The sequence below is a fragment of the Sebastes umbrosus genome, chromosome 9 (assembly GCF_015220745.1).
Source record: "Sebastes umbrosus isolate fSebUmb1 chromosome 9, fSebUmb1.pri, whole genome shotgun sequence".
Taxonomy (NCBI): Eukaryota; Metazoa; Chordata; class Actinopteri; order Perciformes; family Sebastidae; genus Sebastes; species Sebastes umbrosus.
In genome coordinates, this window is record NC_051277.1 from 5,845,745 (window position 1) to 5,865,069 (window position 19,325).

Sequence of the window (19,325 nt, forward strand, 5' to 3'; positions counted from 1 at the left end):
CTGAGCCTTTATATCTAGCACATAGTTTGTTTATACTCTTTCATTCATTCAATAAGGAGGAGGGGCCAATCAACCAAACGCGTGCTACTGGAAAACAGCTAAAAAGTGATACGGCTTGAAGGCTGACATTTGAAAACTGTGGCCCATCTCTCCTGAGCACCCTTAGAAAAGAAACTGCAAGCCAGACAATAACACAGCAAGTGATCTGGCCTTGATCATGTCACCAATCATTACAACAGAGAGCTGTCTGGGGAATCGGGGGGGAACCTGGCTGTTGATGAGGCGATTATGTGGCTTTACTCTTGTGCGTCCAAGTATGACAGTGCTATGAAAACACTGTAGCTGATAGGCAGAGGCTATACCTTGTTAGTCAGTGTTGTGCTGAGTGGACTAGTTGGCTGAGCAGTAAGGCGCTCCCGCAGGGCCTGGTGGGCTTACTGCAAGAGCAGGGGGGATTATAAACAGGCCATCAATGTGACTCTGTCCTAACCCGACAGCTACAACAACTTTGGTTTGCACTCATGTTGACTATAGGTCCCTGTCAACACTAACAGCTGCCTCTCTTTGCCCTCCTTGTCCTCAACTTGCATTGTGTCAGGTCAGCGATGAAACAGGGATATTACAAATCAGCAGGATCCATCAATGCATATGCTGTTGTGGACATTACCCGCATTGGAATGCAAGTCCACAGCATTGCCGGCGTGTAATCTGAATCTGGAACGATTAGAAATGCACAAGAGGAGAGAGCCTGGCAAGGTTATGAACAGAAGTGCATTATCGCATCAACCCACTGCAAGCATTCTCCACGATAACATCTCGAAAAAGCAGACAACTCCATCAACCAAAGCAAATAACTTACTAAATATACACAGATGTAGAGAGAAGGATATCAAAAAGCTAAAGGAGCAAATAAAGAAATCGGGAGTGACGGGAGGAGCAGGCAACCATAAAACATGGGGATACACAGAATTTCACAGCTGTGTGAACAGTTAAAGCAGATGCGATGGGATGTGATGGTGGATGCATACAGAGAGGCGGGTTGTAAAAATATGCCATAAAGTTTATGGAGCCTAATGCGGCCCTGCAGGAGCCTCCTGCCGAGCTGAGCATGCCGACAGTGCTGTTGAGTGTGTGACAGAGCTGTGGGGGAGAGATGTACAACTGAGAGCATAGCCAGTATTCACAAGCTCCATCACTGGTGTGGGGATGTGCATACAGTACATAAAATTCACAGATATGCAATCAACAGAACTAAGAATCCTATTTTTTCCTCCCTCCCCCTCTCTAACGCACTCCATCACACTCTATCTCTTCCTGTGCAATATCTAAATCCAAGCTGTAATATCCGAGTCTGTTGGAACGGCATGGAGAAAAAAAGTACTACTTACCACACGCACGCACATACAAGCATGTGCACACACCAACACCAACATGGAGAGACTATAAAGCACTGCCATAGCCACTGTTCAATCCAATATCAGCATACTGTGACCACTTCAGCCTTTCATGTTCCCTTCAAAATAACGAGATCCAGCTCTCCCCCTTCTGATTGAAGAGGAATGATTGTTTCTGCACTTTGAAAAGACGTATGTTGTGTGGAGGGGAGACGTGTGAGGGGAGAAGGAGGGAAGGATAAAAGGTAGAGAAGAAGGAAAGAATGAAGAGATAAAAAAACGAAAAAGGAAAAGACGACAAATGCTGATGGAAAAGGAACCTCTTTTTTCTCATCCCCAGTGGGAGCTAGTGTTGACTTAATCCTTCCCACACAGACCACCCTCTGTCACAGCTAAACCTTTGCTTCTTCCACAGCCCGCAAAGGTCAATCCAACCATGAACGCCTGAAGACACGCCATTCAGCAGAAACTAGCAACATAATTGATAAATCGTATGTAGACCTTAAAGTTCAACAGTACATGACAAATGTGACCCAAGCCGTGACACTTTACCAGACAGATGAATTAAGTGTACCAGTATATCTATCCTTCATCAAAGTGAATGTTGTCGCACGATAAATTTCATGTGTGTATAAAAGATCCTTAACACTGGATAAGACACAGAAACATGCGCTCCAGCACAATGCAGCTTATTGCAAAAGTGAAGCATCATTATTCAAATTCTGTTGCTTTCACAAATCCAATATGACTTCACAGAATATTTAGAGAGAGAGGTGTAGTAATCCTATATAAAACTGTGTCATCCTGGCTGAGCTCTAGGCAACTGTAGTGCGACTGATGGCCCACACAATGTGAAGTGACAACGCACAAGGGGTTAAAAAAAAACATTACGACTTCAAAGTAGCTATATTACAGGTGTCGCACAGGTGACCCCGAGAGTAAACTTCTCATCCACCACAGCAGTACCTCTGGCCTGGTTGTGCTACAACTGTGGGTAATATTAGACATTATATTTGATGTCAACTACCAGTATTTGTAAGTCATGTAAGTGTGTATGTCTGTCATTCCTTGTTGGATAGTTTTTAGATGTTTGTGACTGTGTTTCCTTTGCATATAAACACAGATTGACATGGGTGAAGTCTGAAGAATTATGACATATGACAGGTCATATGACCTTTGTGGAGATTTGTTATTTAGCTTACCTTGCTTTAACATTTTAATACTTAAGAATTGATTGCCACACCTCTTTTACAGCCAGCATATTAACAAGTAACACTTTACTCTGCACCTCTGTTGTAGAGAAAAACAGTCTTTGAAATCTTGCCAAAAACTTAAATCAACCTAAATTATCTCATACACTTGTGTTTGAGTGCAAACAAAAGCTTGTGTTTCTAAATCTTCCAAAATGTTATGGTACCCTGTGGAGTTTAGTAGCACTGCAGAGCAGTGTTCGGATGTGCATGTACCCATATTTCTGGGATTAAAGGAATACTTCACCCACAAAATTTGTATATCAATTACTCACCCTGTGTTACCTTGAATTTTTAAAGAAGGACTTTGTTTTTCTCGCATGCCTCCACGGTGAACGGGTAATCAAAATATGGAGAAAGTAAAGTAAACAGGGGCCCTTCAAACGTGGCCCCATTTACTTCTGTATCAAGACTTTTCTCCATTCACCGTGGAGGAATGCGAGAAAAGCAGATTTCAAGGTAAGAATTCAAGATAACACGGCGTGAGTAATTGATATACAAATGGTCATTTTGTGAGTGAAGTATTCCTTTAAGTATTCTAGCATGGAGGTGCTATCTTACACATGGCCATGATCTCAAACCTCCCAGTAAATGAAGGAACCTGGAAATAGAATTCCCCTATGATTATCACAAAGGATTAAAAGCATTTGAGTAGATGAAACAGAAAATATTTGATATCTATTAAAAACACCTTACTACAGATTTGCAGATAACGCTATTGAAATAAATCAAATAAATAAATCCTTCCTCATCTCACTCCCAGACAACTTTTTAAGTCCATCAGATGAACTCTAAAATATGCTTTTAGCCAATCAAAGTAACATCTTATTCAAACAGTCCCCTTGAGAGCATGTTTCCTTGATCTTAATTTAAGATAGAATCTATGGTGAACACTGGCTCAGGGCATGGCAGGCACACGCTATTGATTAATTTTTCATTGCCATTCTTTTAAAGCACCAAGGACATGTGCCACATCAAATCTACTCAATCCTCAGCACCCAGTTTAATAGCTTGCTAGAAACAAAACAGTCTTTTGAGGCATGTGGTTTTAAAAGGTAAAGAGGGGAATGAAGGAGGGAGGGCGCCTTGATTTCCTTTCTGGCTCACCATATTTCTTTTTCTTTTTTCAAAGGTCCTTCGTAAGCACTCCTGGCATAGTGAACGAGCACTTGATTGGAGTTAAAGAGGAGCCAGATGTCTGCATGTCCTCATATCCATGCAACTCTCACTTTCTGTCTCCCTCGTTTCCCATCTGGATGCTTTGCAATTCCCTGGCCTTATCTATAACTACTCGTTTACTGGTTATCCTACATTCGGTAAATCATCAGCAGTTACAAGTAGAACGAGAGCACAGGTAGAAACAGAAACACATATTATGGTCATGCATTTCATTGGGAGTATTTACGAAAATGTAGATTGTAGTTCCTCAAATGTGAGGATTTTTCTTGCTTCTCTCTGTCTCATATTATTATGACTTTGAGGGTTTTGACTGCTGGTCAGACAAAATAAGAAATACGCAGACATCGCTAATGGACTTTGAATGCCTAAGATTTTATAATCATTTATAATTTGTCGATGCTATTGATTCATCAAAAGGGTAATTGATAAATTGATAAGTGAAAGGAATTGGTAGCTGCAGAACTACTTGTGAATACACACATACTACAGCAAAAAAGAAAAAAGAGGGATACAAAAAGCTCACATTCATTGTAGGTAGATAAAATTCTTCATCTCAACTCGATAACGAGGAAAACATTTCAAGGTTCAAGGCTTGTCCAATGCTTTGCTTGTAAAACACACAAAAACATCTTTTAATTTGAAATGTTGTTGAACACACAGCCACAGAGAGCACTTTCACTGAGATTAAATTAATGTAGCCTTGCAGTCATTTCTAAGCAACATTCAATGACAAACAAATTCTGGATTTTATTTCGCAGATGATGATTTTCTCATGATTACCGCCGCATTTCACATCTGAACTCTGTATTGTCATGAACTGTTTTAAATTGGGAGACATCATCATTATACAACCATACACCCAGGAAAAAAAGGTTGGCGTTAAAAAAACACTTAAGAGACTGGCACTTTATAATTCTGCAGAAAACTAAAGCGCTTCTTCTATAGAACTAGAAATAGCCTCATTTGATGTTTTCTGTCAGGTCCGAGGTTTGTTTGGCTCTTCGGTCAAATCCACACACTGACAGCTATACACAGAGATATACATGTTTACACAACTCCACTAACCATCACCACCTGACATCGCAGAGCTGACCAGCATGTTACCATGGAAATAAGCAGTCATCTGTCCAGTCATACAGATATTGATCACCTCCCTGTGGTCTGGAGATTGCTGCTTTTCAACACACGGAGCACACACCCTTCTCCTCGCTCATGTGCGCTCTCACTCTCGTAGTCTCAGCAGCATTCCATCTGAGCTGCAGAGCCTGTCAATGGTCGTGCACAGAGACGGAAGTCTACTTTCACAGTAACACTGCAGGAGTCATTGATGGATTGTTACAACGTGGCCCTTGACTTGTGACGTAAATCAGGCCAATCTTTACAGAGACCGACGCTATAAAGCCGCCGTAGTAATCAATAGGCGCCTGCAGGACGCTGCGAAAGAAGAGGTGTCTGGTCCATCTGGACTGTTCGAGTCTACCTGCAGGCATGCTGTTCCCCAGGTATGTGTGCTGCTCATATTTCCCTCAATCTTGCTTAAGGAGGTGGAGGGAGCATATGAGACTTAGCAGTGTTGCACACTTACACGCTGGTCAGACTGGATTAGAGCCAATTCACACAGTCCTCTATTCCCACCTCATTCTCTACTGGGAGAGGGGGAAGTGCCAGAGAGATTTCATGCCTGAGACAGAGGAGTTACAGTTGTGTGTTCCCTATAGACAATCCTAACCAACACTCTCCTTCCAGCACATCTGAGAGCACTCTATCCCACCGAGGCACGCTGACAGCGTGAAAATGGGAATCTGCCAGCAAAGCAGGGAGCTAACTGTAGCCCAAAATCGGCTAACCAGGCTAAACGCTCTCCCTTTTTTTCCACCTTCTGGGGGGGTTTTAAGAATGACAGCAGCTTTCAGTATGTAAGCCATATCTGTAGGCTACTGCTGCAAGACTGACACAGAGGTTACACAGGTCAAGTCAAATGCTTCAGTACGCTCTTGAGTTTGAAGAAACTTCTTGAGGGCTCTTAAATTATTTATTATCATTAACACTGCTGGGCATTTGACCATCTGACTGAACCTCTGCTACATGGTCACTGCTGTAGGTCATGTATTGTCACTGTTGTGGACTGTACGGTCTCTGCCACGTCATCACTGTTTGTCTGTCATTTATTTTCCCTGTACGTCCTGTTTGCATGTTTCTGTATAATGAATTGAGATGACCAGGGTCTTTGGCATCGTTTGACATGGTTTGCAGAACTTCTGAGAGCAGGCCTCGTCCACATCTCGGATGACCAGTCATGATACAAGCTGGGGTAATTCTAAGTCACATTCCATTTAGTGAACACAATGAGACCCATTGCTCCTGATCGAGAGCTACTCCATCCACATCCATACAGGCCAAGTCCAAAAACTCACTCTCTTTCCACAGAAAATTACCAAGCACAAAAGAACAGTTTGAACAAGAAGGAGAAAAATGCAATCGATCGAAAATGTCTCTGTAAAATGCCTCAAAGAGCGAGGTTTGTCTGAGAGCACAGGCAGAGCAGAGGCCAGGTCACAGTGTGTGGTTTGGCCTTGCCGGTGTTCCTGTTAAGCTTTACAGTCCTCTTAATCCTTACGAAGCTCTCAAAAGGCAATGAAATACAATTTAAAGTGGCAATTCAACACCTGCTAAACCAATAACAGAGTGCTTCTTCTTCTTTTTCCAAAAGCAAAGTCAGAACTCATTCTTTAGAAAAAGCAACAGGGTGCCAGTTTATGGGATATTGAGAGAGAAATTAGGCAATTGGCATATTACCACGAGGGGAAATTAAAAAGTAAAACCAATACAATGATAGCATTACATTTGTTAAGATTATGCAGGCATTTTGTACACTAGGAGGAGGTAAAGTGAAACAACATTAACAACAAAAACATGCATTTGTAAGAAAACAGGCTTGTAAACAGAGATGGAGTTGTTGACAGCAAATTCAAATATATAGCCATGAATACTTCCGCTAAATTAATATCGTCTAATATTCTGTTCAAGGCAGAAAAGATGACTTGATATCTTTTCCGCGGTTCACTAAGTTCAGTGTGTGTACGTGCGGTTTGTGTGTGAACGTGCACATTAAGTGTGTGCTCAAAGCCCTGTTAAGTGATATATATTCTCAGTAAGAGTTATGTCTCAGACACAGAACGAACACAGTTTAAACCATTTAGATGCAACATGCTCTGATAAACAGATTAGATTGCAGATTATGAGTATTTATGTAAAAGCTGTATAGCTCTTTGTTGGTATCACAATATTCAAATGCTAATAGGTGTTACACTGCAATCTATGTAGAAAGAGAAACAAGCAAAAACCAACAAAAGACCTCCCACTTCATTTTCAGGCTGCATAATTTCAAAATCCCTCATTTGAAAGTGCAACCATTTACATGCAGGAATTGTGTTGACAATTTATAGCCTTTCCAAATTACAACCCATTAGCAATATCAGAGCTGAAAATAAAATCCAAGACATAAAAATGACCTCACTTGCACAGTTTGGAACATGCTCCTCGACGTCTTTCCAAAACAAGACAAATGTCGGGGTGTTTATGTGTGTGTGTGTGTTTAGGGGGCAGAATGAAGACAGATACACAGAAGGAACAAGATTCAGAAGCCAAATAAATAATGGGCTACTTACCGGAACTTTGCTCCCAGTTATCTGCATGCAGCGATCAGCGGAGAAGGTTAATGTGCAAAAAGACACAAACAGCACAATCATTAGTAGGCCAGAGATTCCTCTCCATTACATGTTGAGGCATTAGCGTAACTTGTGTGACATCACAAACACACTATACAACAACAACAAAAATTAAGCCAACAAGAGAACCTTTATAATTATGGGCACATACTGAAATAGTGTCTGTGTTTGGCAGCTGCAATTTCCAAATTGTTAATAAGAGAGATGCATGAAAATGACAAATGTATTGTCAATACACGGCAACAACTGTGGAGGTGATGAATCGACATAGAGCTGGGCGATATGGCCAAAATGTTCTATCCCGATAGGTAATTTAATATCTCGATAAAGATATATATCACGATATAGCGTGTTTTCTGGTAATTCAATAAATAGTCTATATGAAATAACCACATGGTAACACCTATTTTTTTATACTCGTGTGTGAATTAATACTTGACAAATGAAAATATACAATATAAATTTTTATATTATTTTGACGATTTATTATCATCATATTGCCCAGCCCTAAATCAACATGTTTAGACATGGTGATTTCCACACCAGGGATTTATTAAATGATTAAAAGGGGTACTTTATGATTGTCCTTGTAACAGACTGACTGGATTCACAGATTCATCCCCAAAAATGAACAGTGGCTAGTGTGGACAAAGAAGCAGCAGAGGGGTTTGGCTGATATCAATCAGCTGCCATTAACGTTGGGCTTCAGGTGTCAGCTCTGTGTGGCAGAGCTACCTTGAGCTCATGCAGTCAGCACGATTCTTGGAGTTTAACCTTGTTATCTGTCAATAGTGGCAAGTAGCAGGAGTGTTTTTTATTACTGCAACTGTGGGGCTTGTTTCACAGCAGGAGGGCGTCTGTCAGCTGAGTAAATGTATTCTATACTGTGGCTGAGCGCTTCTCTCTGTGCTACATGTTTCCAAGGAAATGTACTTTGATTGCAGGAAGTTACAGGACACACACTGAGCTCTTTGGTTCTTCCTTTCTTTCTCTCTGTTTTTACTCCCTCCCATTCGCTCCCCCTCCCTCCATCTCTTCTAATCTCCCTTTCCATTTCTTTTATTGTCACTCTCAAACTCTCCAAGTCTGTGGCCATTTGATGCTTGATTTCCCCTCTCCATCCCTCTACCAAGACTTTATGACAGCCATAAAGTCCGTTTTACACGTGCCACCACCTGATCACGCACATACTGCTGTCTAATGTGTAGCCACATTTCCTTTGCTCTCCAGTGAATGTCACTGTCTAACACTTGGGAATATTTTATCTGAATACTGCAGGCTAGACAACTTGAAATGAGCCACAAAGACGTAACTCACAACTTCCACAGATGTTGATGCCTACGACACTGGATACATATTTTTGAATCTTGTTTTTTGAGCAGCTTGGCCAAAATAACAGACACTATCTTCAGTGTGCCCAGACAACAGTCAGGGAGGAGCTCAAGGGGGACAAGCACAGTTTCATTAACAACAAGTTTGTATAACACCTTGTTACTAAAACAAGGGCAAATCTCCTTTAACTTCAGACCCCAAGCGATAATTTGAGTAACGCTGAGGTATTACTACTTAGTGAGATCAGATATTCAGCATCTCTCTTGCTACAGTATAAAAAAAACAAGCACAAGTTACTATGCACATGTGTAGGAATTTTATTCAGCCACCCTTTTTCATGATGGATGCAAAAATATATACTTATTGCATAAGCACTCAATATGAAGAAAGGGCCTGGATAATCTGAGCAAATGTCGGGCCCCCTTAAAAGAAGAAGGTGGCATTCTGCTGCAAATCAATATTTGACTAAAAGTGCAATAGTAACACTGGACAATCCCCCTTAAGAGACCCTGCCATCACTCCCTTCCTACATCTGAGACACAGCACGTTTAACAGGAAACAAGAAAATATTCATTGACAGTAGGTAAAGTAAATTTCTGAGAAATAAGCAATTGTATTAGTGTAAAAGGAATGGTGGCAGTTTTAATGATGTTGGCACACATTTACGGCAAGAAGAAAGAACAGGTAATGAGATGAGAGAGAAAGGAAACGAATCATGCAAAGCTAATGGTCAAGGACGTCCAGAGACACACTCCTACAAAAGCAGAGCTGGATTCTATTGAAACAGAGTTCACATTCAAATGGACAGGGTTAATGTACAATTCTCCCATGAAAAGACGGAGAGGAACTGACTTTCCTTTGAAAGACATGTTTTATATGAGTAAACAAAGTAATAATCAGCCTTTTCTCATATTACTAATGATTTGAAGCCAGTTAGCTTTATAGATATAGCCTTTTATGGTAGATCAACATGCATGAATGATGAATATATACAAGAAAATTGTACACTGTGATGGGAACATCTAGCATCTCAAGCTTTTTTTCCTTTTTTGTTGCAGAATAAAAATAAGCTTATAAAAATAAGGTTGCTTTTTGTTGGGCAGTAAAGCCCTTGCTTGATGTCTGCAGAGACAAACGAGAAAAAGGCCACAGAATACGTGGAGATATTTCCTGTTCCAGCAATCTGCATACTCTGCATTAGCTGTAGGTTAAGAAAGAAAGAATCAAACACAATTTGAGTATTAGGTGGGCGTGAGGGAGAGTATGACATTCATGAATGTCATGCTTATATTTCTGTGGCTGCAGTGAAAGAACAGGATACTCCTGTAAGAGTATTATCAAAAATCACTATCTTGTCAAATGTTCTACTGGGACTTTATAATACCATCTAGGGGGAAAAAACAGGAAACTGAGATGAACGTGTGTGAAACCCTTCCAAAGCCCCAAAACAATCTCACAATGCAGCACATATCTTTGGTAGAGAAAGACTGACTCCCATTAACAGTGAAGGCACCACGACAAAACAAGACACCCCAACATGTCCAAAATGCACCACTCCTACATCCATCACCATTTATGCAAGATATTCTTATTTAGTCCATACTGCATGCTCATCAGCAACCACAAGCAACATTAGCCCCAGATAATGCCTAACCTTGAAAGAGAAATACATTTCAGAGGTGCCGCCTGTGATTCTTTAATACACATATGCTCATACATGCAAACATGTAGCGTGGGTGAAAGACTGGACAAAAACAAAGCGTGTTTAAACTCTAAATTTTAAACATGAATCTGGGCTACACACAGGCTTCTTAGATATTGAAAGACACTACGGAGCAAAGGATCAGTATAAGGCAGTTTTTATAACGTTCTTACAAGGTGCATGCTGGGATTCTCCTGCTTCATTGTTACTCAGATTTCTCTCTCTATCTATCAGGAGCCAAAAGGACCACAGGATATCAATTTAGTTAATGACAGAAGTCAGTTTTCATAATAGAATCAATTAGGTATGGTGTTATTGAAGACATTTTATTTAAGACAAGAAAATATCTGCTAATGAGCAAACTTAACTTATTTCCAAATCAACTAAACATGGTTCATTAAGGCCCTGGATTATTTTATATAATTTAGGGTAGGTTGTTTAATTTTTTACTTAAAAGGCAGAATGAGTAGAATTTTCCTGAAAACAATCTATAGACTCATACAAAAATAATCCCTCTCGATCATCATTGATGACCCACTAGAAGTGTGTAGCGTTGTCTGTATCTGCAGAGACTCTGCCCTCTGCCTGTATTTTCTTATTTTTCAGGACGTTTCCGGGCTTCAACCTCAATAAAAAGGTATCGAATAGGTGCCAGATCGTAAGCACACATCCAAGAGGAAGCTACGAAAATGGCGGACACAGCACCGGAAAAAACGCAAATATAGCGAGGCGAAACACCAGAGCGGACAAAGCTCGTTCCACGAGAGTGAATAGTTAGCTTTCACCCACTGACAAGCACCCTAACCCTCGTTGAGCGGGGGACGAAGACGCCAACTGTTTGAATGTTCTGTTTACAAACCGCAACAGGCAAATCCTTACCTTGCAAGGCAGCTGGATTCTCACCATATCACAAGATCATGCAAGAATCACAGGATCACATATCACACGAAAATCCACCTCGTCAGGCTTCAAGTAATGCGTTGTGTGTCCGGCTCGCCAGACCACGGACCAATCAGTGTCCTGCGAGGAGCACCTGGCAGCTACGGGCGTTGCGTAGACGACACGGAGGTGAGGCGACTGTTTGTTCTAAACAACGATGGCGGCTCCTGAAGAGGTTAGCGTACAGTTGATGCTGCAATAGCATCAGTTATATCAGAACTGAAGAGTATTTCTTCATTGAACGAAGAGCAAATAACGGCATTGGAGGCGATGTTTTCACTCTTCTCTCAAGTGGCTTCTACAAGAGTTTGATTGACAGATGATTCATCCAATCACCTGCCAAGTATTTTTTTGAACGTGCCTGCCCTTTTCCAAACAGTTTCCAATGACGGCTTCTCAGATGGTTCTGTGTAACAAACCATCTGGCAGGTCAGGTTAGACAAATCCTACTCATTCTGCGTTTAAGTAAAACATATTTTGAGACTTGCAAAACTATTGTTACAGTTTATGTGTTTGTTGTAACAATCCCCTGGTGTACTTTTAAACAATGACATAAATGGCCTGCTCATGTGTGCCTCAAAGTTACACAAATAAGTGTGTGTATAGTGTCTCTCACTGTGAAGGAGATTTGGTAGAAGTGTCACATTATTATCAGAATCATGCACAAAAGTGCCCCAAACTATTAAGTTCAAGCTAAGTTGTCCTCTTTGTCACTAGTGTGCAATCACTATTTGACCATCTATGTTTTAAAGGTGTTATAGTGTACCTGTATGCACTTGAATCATGAATCTGTGGATGTAGAGGTACATCGTCCCTGACACTCAACCATCCCCCTTCCTTCAGTCCTATTAAATGTGATAGCAGGGTGCTGACAGACATTACATTTTGTCCTCTGTCCTTTGACTACGCAGATTACGTTATTCATTTGAATAAAATATCAGTGCTCACAAAGCATAATGGGCCCTGTGAGGAATTCAATCATCTTGGATAATCATCATTATCAATAATGCCAGTTAATTACCATAACAATGAGGAAGGTAATAAATGATGATGTCAAGAGAGAGCTACCAGGTTCGGGAAGCAGTGGGGACAGAGATCACTTTTTTTTTTTCTCATGTGCTGATGTGAATTTCACTTCACAAGGCCATAATTTCAAAAGAGGATAGGAGAATTCATCATACATTCATGGATTACAGTCAGAATGTTTTACTTTTCACTGCTGTTTTACAGTGATGATCAAGTTCTAGATTAATCTCCAAGAATGGGCGACCCTAAACCTATATGCTATAATGTAGCATATACAGTATATAAACGTATTATAGCCTAAAATGCTTGCTTTCCTCACTTTTCTATTTGGTAGTTGTGCTTTTTATTATAATACTGCTGTTGAACCAAGAGATTGACAAATGACGAGGCAAGGCACCACCACCACTGCCAAACTCCCATGCAAGTACACAACTGGACAATGAACAATTTGCATGCAAGCACATGACCGGACAAGCAGTGACCATCCACCTAGCATTGAGTGAGTGAGTGACTACAATTCATATCTGATAGCCTACAATGGCAAATTGTGGCACAATAGGGAAAAATAATGAAGAAAATGATTAATCAAAATTTGCAATCAAGGATGTGTGACTCAAGCATGAAGAGTGGTGAGAGAGACGTGAGAAGTGAGAGTGCGCAAGAACGGATGATAAAGCAAGCCATAAAGCAGAGGATCAGGTTAAACTCATTCTGGAGAGTCGTGTGGAGTGTCACGACTCACGACTCACTCCACTACAATTATACAGTACACACTCTTCAGTCTATAAAGTTAGAGGTTGACTCTCTCACTTACAGATTTGGCAGTGGCTGAGATGTACTGGACCACCATCTCGCGTTTAGTGCTTAAGTCCTTTCCACGCAGAGGGGCTTTGCGTTCCTCATTCAGGTTCATGTCCTCCTAGAGACACACAAGACAGTGAGAAGAAATGTTATGTGATGGTAGAAAACTGAAAACACATTTATGGAGAATGTTGATAAATTGTACACAAGAAGCTGGCAAGTTAATACAAGATTATTTTCTGAGTGGTAGCATTTGTGATTTTTTTTACACAACACTGGGCTGACTGAGAAAATAAGAAAGGGAATGCTATGGAAATCTATAATCTATTAAACCTAATAGAACATAGCAAAATAGCAAAACTCTGAACCATATTTTTACAGCACAATAGAAATATTTCAGACCTACCAACTATTTCCAGTATAGCCATTTTATATCAGATCCTGTTCTTCTACAGTTGAATGCATTTCTTTTCCATTTGTATATTTCTTTGTCAAAATCAAGAGGTACAGCAACAGAAAATATTGCAAGTAATAATTAGTCCTTGAAACGAAAGTAGTGAGGCTACAGCAATATAAACTGTACACCCCAACTCCGAAAAAGAGAGTAAAATCAAACAGCACTGCTTCTATTGAGGCCATGCAATCACATGAGATAGGCTGGATAGGCAGTATCTGCGTGTTATTGGGAGTATTATCTTCGTGCTACTTTTATTCTGCATCACAAAAGAGGTCTTTCATGTGAGAAACATCAGGGGATGGAGCGAAGGCCGGACAGAGCACTAAAAGCTAGGGAATGACATGATGATTAGAATGGAGGGGGATGTTTATCAGAAGCACTCTCTCACAAAGAGACGGCTAGAATGAACAGAGAGAAAAAACATTCTCCTCAGGGTTTTAGGATAGTGAGCCTAAAGTTGTGGAGCCATGCTGCCCTCTGCTGGGAAGTGCAGAAAATCCTGTGTCCTTTTGTTTGGTTGATCTGATTTGGCAGATATTCCCCTCCACCTGATATAATGTAAAATTCACCCGATAAATTAAGTGTGTCACTTCTAAATATGAACATTGTAATACAATGGTTTGAATATCGTACCCCAAGTAATGTGATTCAAACTATTTTGCTTCGTTTGTCAGTAAAGCATGGACAGAAATCCCATCCAGGGGCACCGTGACCTAAATTCCTCCAACTACATTTCCTCTAGTAAATATCCTCGGAGCAAAAAAAAAAAAAGCATCCTTTTTGTAGAACAGGGAGGAAAAAATGTGGTTGAAAGTTTCACAATTGGCAGTTTTTTTCACCGAAGGAAACCAGCAGTTTTTTTAATTAATCTTTGAACCCTGCTAATTTATCTGCTTAATTGGCATTCAATAAACGAGGCATAATGTGGCGGGGTGAGTATGTTGTAGGAGGGGAAGGGGTAGTGGGCCTGCGGGACGCTTGTCGGGGGGCAAACTGGAGAAATGAGCCCTCCACGTTTAGACTCCAAAATGATTAATGCTCTTTTATTAATTATACCCTCACAGGCTACATAAAAGAGTCCCAGGATATCTTCGACTATGCTGCTGGTGTAACTGAAATGATAGGATTTTAGCTTGCATCAATGGCCGTGGAGCTACCAAGAAATATGTTCTAGATCTTGTTGCCTCATGTTGGTCTGGCAAGCTCTTCTAACACTTATCAGTCTCCACTTGCCTTGGTTTTGCCAAAATCTAATCTCATTCTGCAACACTTGGCAAATCAAGCATCATGGACGGGAGATTTAGGAACACTGTCCATCCCAGCAGACTACAACACTGTATATGTATACACAGTGCAGTCCATAAGTAGTAAGACAGATAGGTTGTTTTTAATTCTTTTGACACTATACTCCAGCATATTGGATTTGAAATGAAACAATGGCTGAGGTTAATGAGCCGTCTTTCAGCTTTAAGGGTGTCTGACAATGTTCCCATCCCTATTGGTTGAGCACACTCGTAATTGGACTTGTAGCCCCTTTTTAAATACATATACCCCTAGGGTTTGGGACAATGCATCAACACACTGATCCTAAATACAGCCAAAGCAACCATGTTCTTTATTGGCCAAGTCCTCAATCCAACTGAGCAGGTGTTTCACTCACTAAAGACCAGCCCCCCAAAACAAGCAATAAGTGAAGATGGCTGCATGACAAGCCTGGCAGCACATCACCAGGAAGATACCAAGCATATGCTGAAGTCTGTGGATGTGGTAGATTTCAGGAAGTCACTGAGTGCTAAGGATTTGCAACCAAATATCAAACATGTTTATTTAACTTAAGCTTCTGATTTGGCCTGTAAATTGTGTTCACCCAAATTTGGGAGACAATGTATAAAAGTGAAACAATTCCTATATGGTTTATCTAATGTACAACTTCATAGTCATTGCTTTGTTTCACCTCCAATGTGCTTGGGTACAGAGCCAAAACAACAAAATACCATCCATCCATCCATCCATCCATCCATTATGTGTAACCGCTTATCCTATTCAGGGTCGCGTAGGGGGTCGCCAGACTATCACAGGGCTGACACATAGAGACAGACAACCATTCATGCTCACATTCACACCTACAGGCAATTTAGAGTCAACAATTAACCTGCATGTCTTTGGACTGTGGGAGGAAGCCGGAGAAGCCGGAGAAAACCCACGCTAACACGGGGAGAACATGCAAACTCCACACAGAAGGGCCGCGGGTTTAAACATGCGACCCTCTTGCTGTTGGGGCGACAGTGCTAACCACTGGACCACCATGCTACCGTGCAGCCCTAACAAAATACCAAAACAACAAAATAACCAGTATGTCACTGTCTTTCTACTTCAGGACTACCCTGTACATAAATAAATATGAGTGGGGCAAGAATTCAAAGATCCTGTGGTGCGATGTGGCTGCAAACATCCTAATCCAGAGTGCCATAGGCTTCAAATCACAGAAAAAGGCAATTAATGGCTAGCATCAAATATGTCTGAGCCTGAAATGGATATGAAGAGTCCAAGCTATTGGGAAAAGTGGCTCTGAGAAAAGTAGAAGACGTATAAAAAATGTTTTGCTCCGACTGTGACGAATCGATTATTTTGTCCACTACCCTCAAGTCTGATCCATGTGTGTGCAAGGGCACACACAGTAACTCTCCTGTGGGCCGGTTTTAATGTCCTGGTGCAGAGTGTAACTGCTGAGGGATCACATAGGAGCTTATTACTAGGAGTGTTCATCCTGACAATGGTGCATAGAGAGGCACATAAAACTAGCCACAGCAGCACTGCATTGTGACATTGTTCTTTCCCTGGTCCTCTGTCTCTGCGAGCACCTCAATACCATACTCTACTCTTGACAATGAGAAAACACTCTCTAAAGAATGATAACAGAAACAAATTGGCACTGGATTGAAATCAATTCAATCAATCCTAAATAAGGATGTCATGCTCTTGGGGTTTTCATGCTGACAGACAAGTAAAAGCATCATTTGGGTAAAAACTGCCATGACTGCTAATGGCCACATCAGCACAGATGTCTTAAAGTGCCAATATGCTGCGACTATTGACACACAAGTCATGCCATCAGGGAGATGTTTGTGTGGATGGAAAGTCCATGTTTCTCACCAGGTATCCCACCTCTGTTTTCCTTTAATGGTCCTTTTACAGAAAATAAAAGTTTAACTGATTATGAAAGAGGTTTGTGTTACACCAAAGTTTAGTGTAAAGGTTTTTTAGAGCTTACTGAATGCTGATTTAATTAGTTCACATGTTATTTTGTGTGCTACTGTGTTCCTGGGTTGAACCTCGTGGATTGGAGTCTGCTACTGCAACACAGCTGCCTCCTTAGTGAGATGCAAATACCGGACATTTCATCAGTGGATTTACTGCTGTGCATTTTGATGAGGGGCTCTGAATTCCATCTGTGCATCTTGGGAAATCCAATGACAGGACAGGACACATTAAAGACATACACTACACCCAAGACACCCAAGGCAGTGCAAGTAAATATTTTTCTCATGCATTATAATCGTTGTAGTTTAATGACTGTACTTCTGCTCTCAATGGTTAGCTTAAAAAAATCTAGAAAGAGTTCATTTGGTTTTCCTTCCAACTGAGTGTACCATCCTATATTTTCCCAGATCCCTTTGATGACCTTTCAGTAATAGGCTATGTGCTATTTAGGCTTTGAGATACAAAGCGCAATGTGTCAACCACTTTCCAGTGAAAAATATTTTCACTTTCTCCTAGTCATTAATGCACAGTAGGAGGTCTCACTAATATGGCATGGGTCATCCCTTCATGTGAAGCAGGCTAGACATCCAAGGCTGTGGCATGTAGCACCATAAAAAACAATCAATAACAGAATGGGTGTAAAGACAACAAGAGCTAAATTGTGTGTGTGTGTTTATGACATTAAAGGAGATAGAGATAACTGCTGAGGAGAAGCTACTCGCATCAAAAGAAACTACCCACCACTTTGCTGCATCAAAACAGAAAAGTTTACAGTCTATGAGAGCAAACGGTGGTGGCTTCAAAAGTACATAAGTAAATAACCCTTTTCTTTTTGATTTCATTACTAATTATACTCCCCAACCCGAAGTGTCAAGGCCTGTCAAATGTCAGAGCAGCAAACATGCCTTCTGTGTCGTCTGTCACTGAGCAAATTGAAGCCTGGGTTTAATGTCACGCCGCTGTGAGCACAAACATAGTAATTGAGAGGTGAACTGAGTGACAGGGATGAGCACCCAGGCAAGAAAACACTGAGCAGTAGCCTGATGAAAAACCAGGAGCACTGGTCGCATTTCTCTGGCCCTGGCAATAAAGACCATTGTATGAGAAAAAAGGAAAGGCAGGCACCGTACCGCGCACACATACACACTCAGAGACATTATCCACAATAGTACACACAACCTATGCAATGAAGCCAGAGTAATTCAGCTCCACACTTCAAAGAGATGGGCTGAAAGCTTTTTGTTAGATTTCAATCCTTCAGTACATAAGGCCAAAAATGCATTTCAATGGAGAAAATCACAAGTGTGACAGAGCTTTGACCCCACAGATGAGTGCGAAGTGAATTTCAAAGTTTCGTGTTCTTCTGACAGTGACCTAGGGAATACGTAGGTGGAGCCCTGCTTCACAAAAGCTTAACATCTGAATGTAAAATGTGTCTTTACAATAAATACTGTACATATACTGTCAGTTGCTCAAGTCTATTGTGGATGAATTTAATATATACTAGATGCTATATTTATGTAAAACTGTAGCATTGTACATCCTCCGAAAATTTAACTTTGAATCGCATATTTGTGAATTTATTTCACACATTTTAATAGCTCTAGTCAGGGTCAGTCATCAAAGAAGAGGTCCTGCGTAACCCCATGAGAGGGCACTGTTTCATGGCACCATGGGAGTTGTGTACACTGCTTTCTGGATATGCTGCTACGACCAGGCAATTAGTTGTGTGTGCCGTCGCCCAAGTATTGATTTGCGGGGGCTCTAACCAATATTTACATCATTTCACAAACCTGCAGTTACATCAGTGGTTTTCAATCGTACATTGGGAGACCGAGCACTGATGGTTTTCTAACCTATTTGTCATAGTTAAAGAGGAAAGAATATGACACTTTTCAACATTATCTTTATAAATCTATATATAAACTTAAGCCCTGTGTCTGATCCCAGCTCTGTGCGTTTGTGTGACTAAAATCACAAGTACTGGAGCTTCGTTTGTGGAAGCAGATGTTTACATGCAAACTAGTATTCCTGAGTCTTGGATTATTTATGTAGAGTATGCAGATGTAAACATCATATCCTGGTTTCAGATCTAATACTGCGATACATTTTGGTAAACTTAAACTTGTTCATTTAGCTACGAGAATTGTAAACCATGATATCTTGATTGGAGAATTTTATCAGGACAAATTATATGGTAAAATTAAGACGCTGCATAAAACTAGGAGAGCTTTTGAGATGCATTCATTATCATCC

At 40.8% G+C, this 19,325-nt stretch overlaps 1 protein-coding gene across 9 annotated transcripts in view; it reads right to left on the minus strand.

Moving 5' to 3' along the window:
* Positions 1 to 19,325, minus strand: part of diaph2 (diaphanous-related formin 2) — a 447,791-nt gene that overhangs the window by 407,229 nt on the left and 21,237 nt on the right. For 8 of the 9 annotated variants that reach the window (XM_037780358.1, XM_037780361.1, XM_037780362.1 and 5 more), the window contains 2 exons: positions 13,365 to 13,469; positions 7,492 to 7,512 (listed from right to left, as the gene is read on the minus strand). In XM_037780358.1, coding sequence (XP_037636286.1) covers positions 7,492 to 7,512; positions 13,365 to 13,469 — 126 coding nt within the window. The remainder of the gene's footprint in view (positions 1 to 7,491; positions 7,513 to 13,364; positions 13,470 to 19,325) is intronic. The other variant, XM_037780360.1, reaches the window with a different exon arrangement.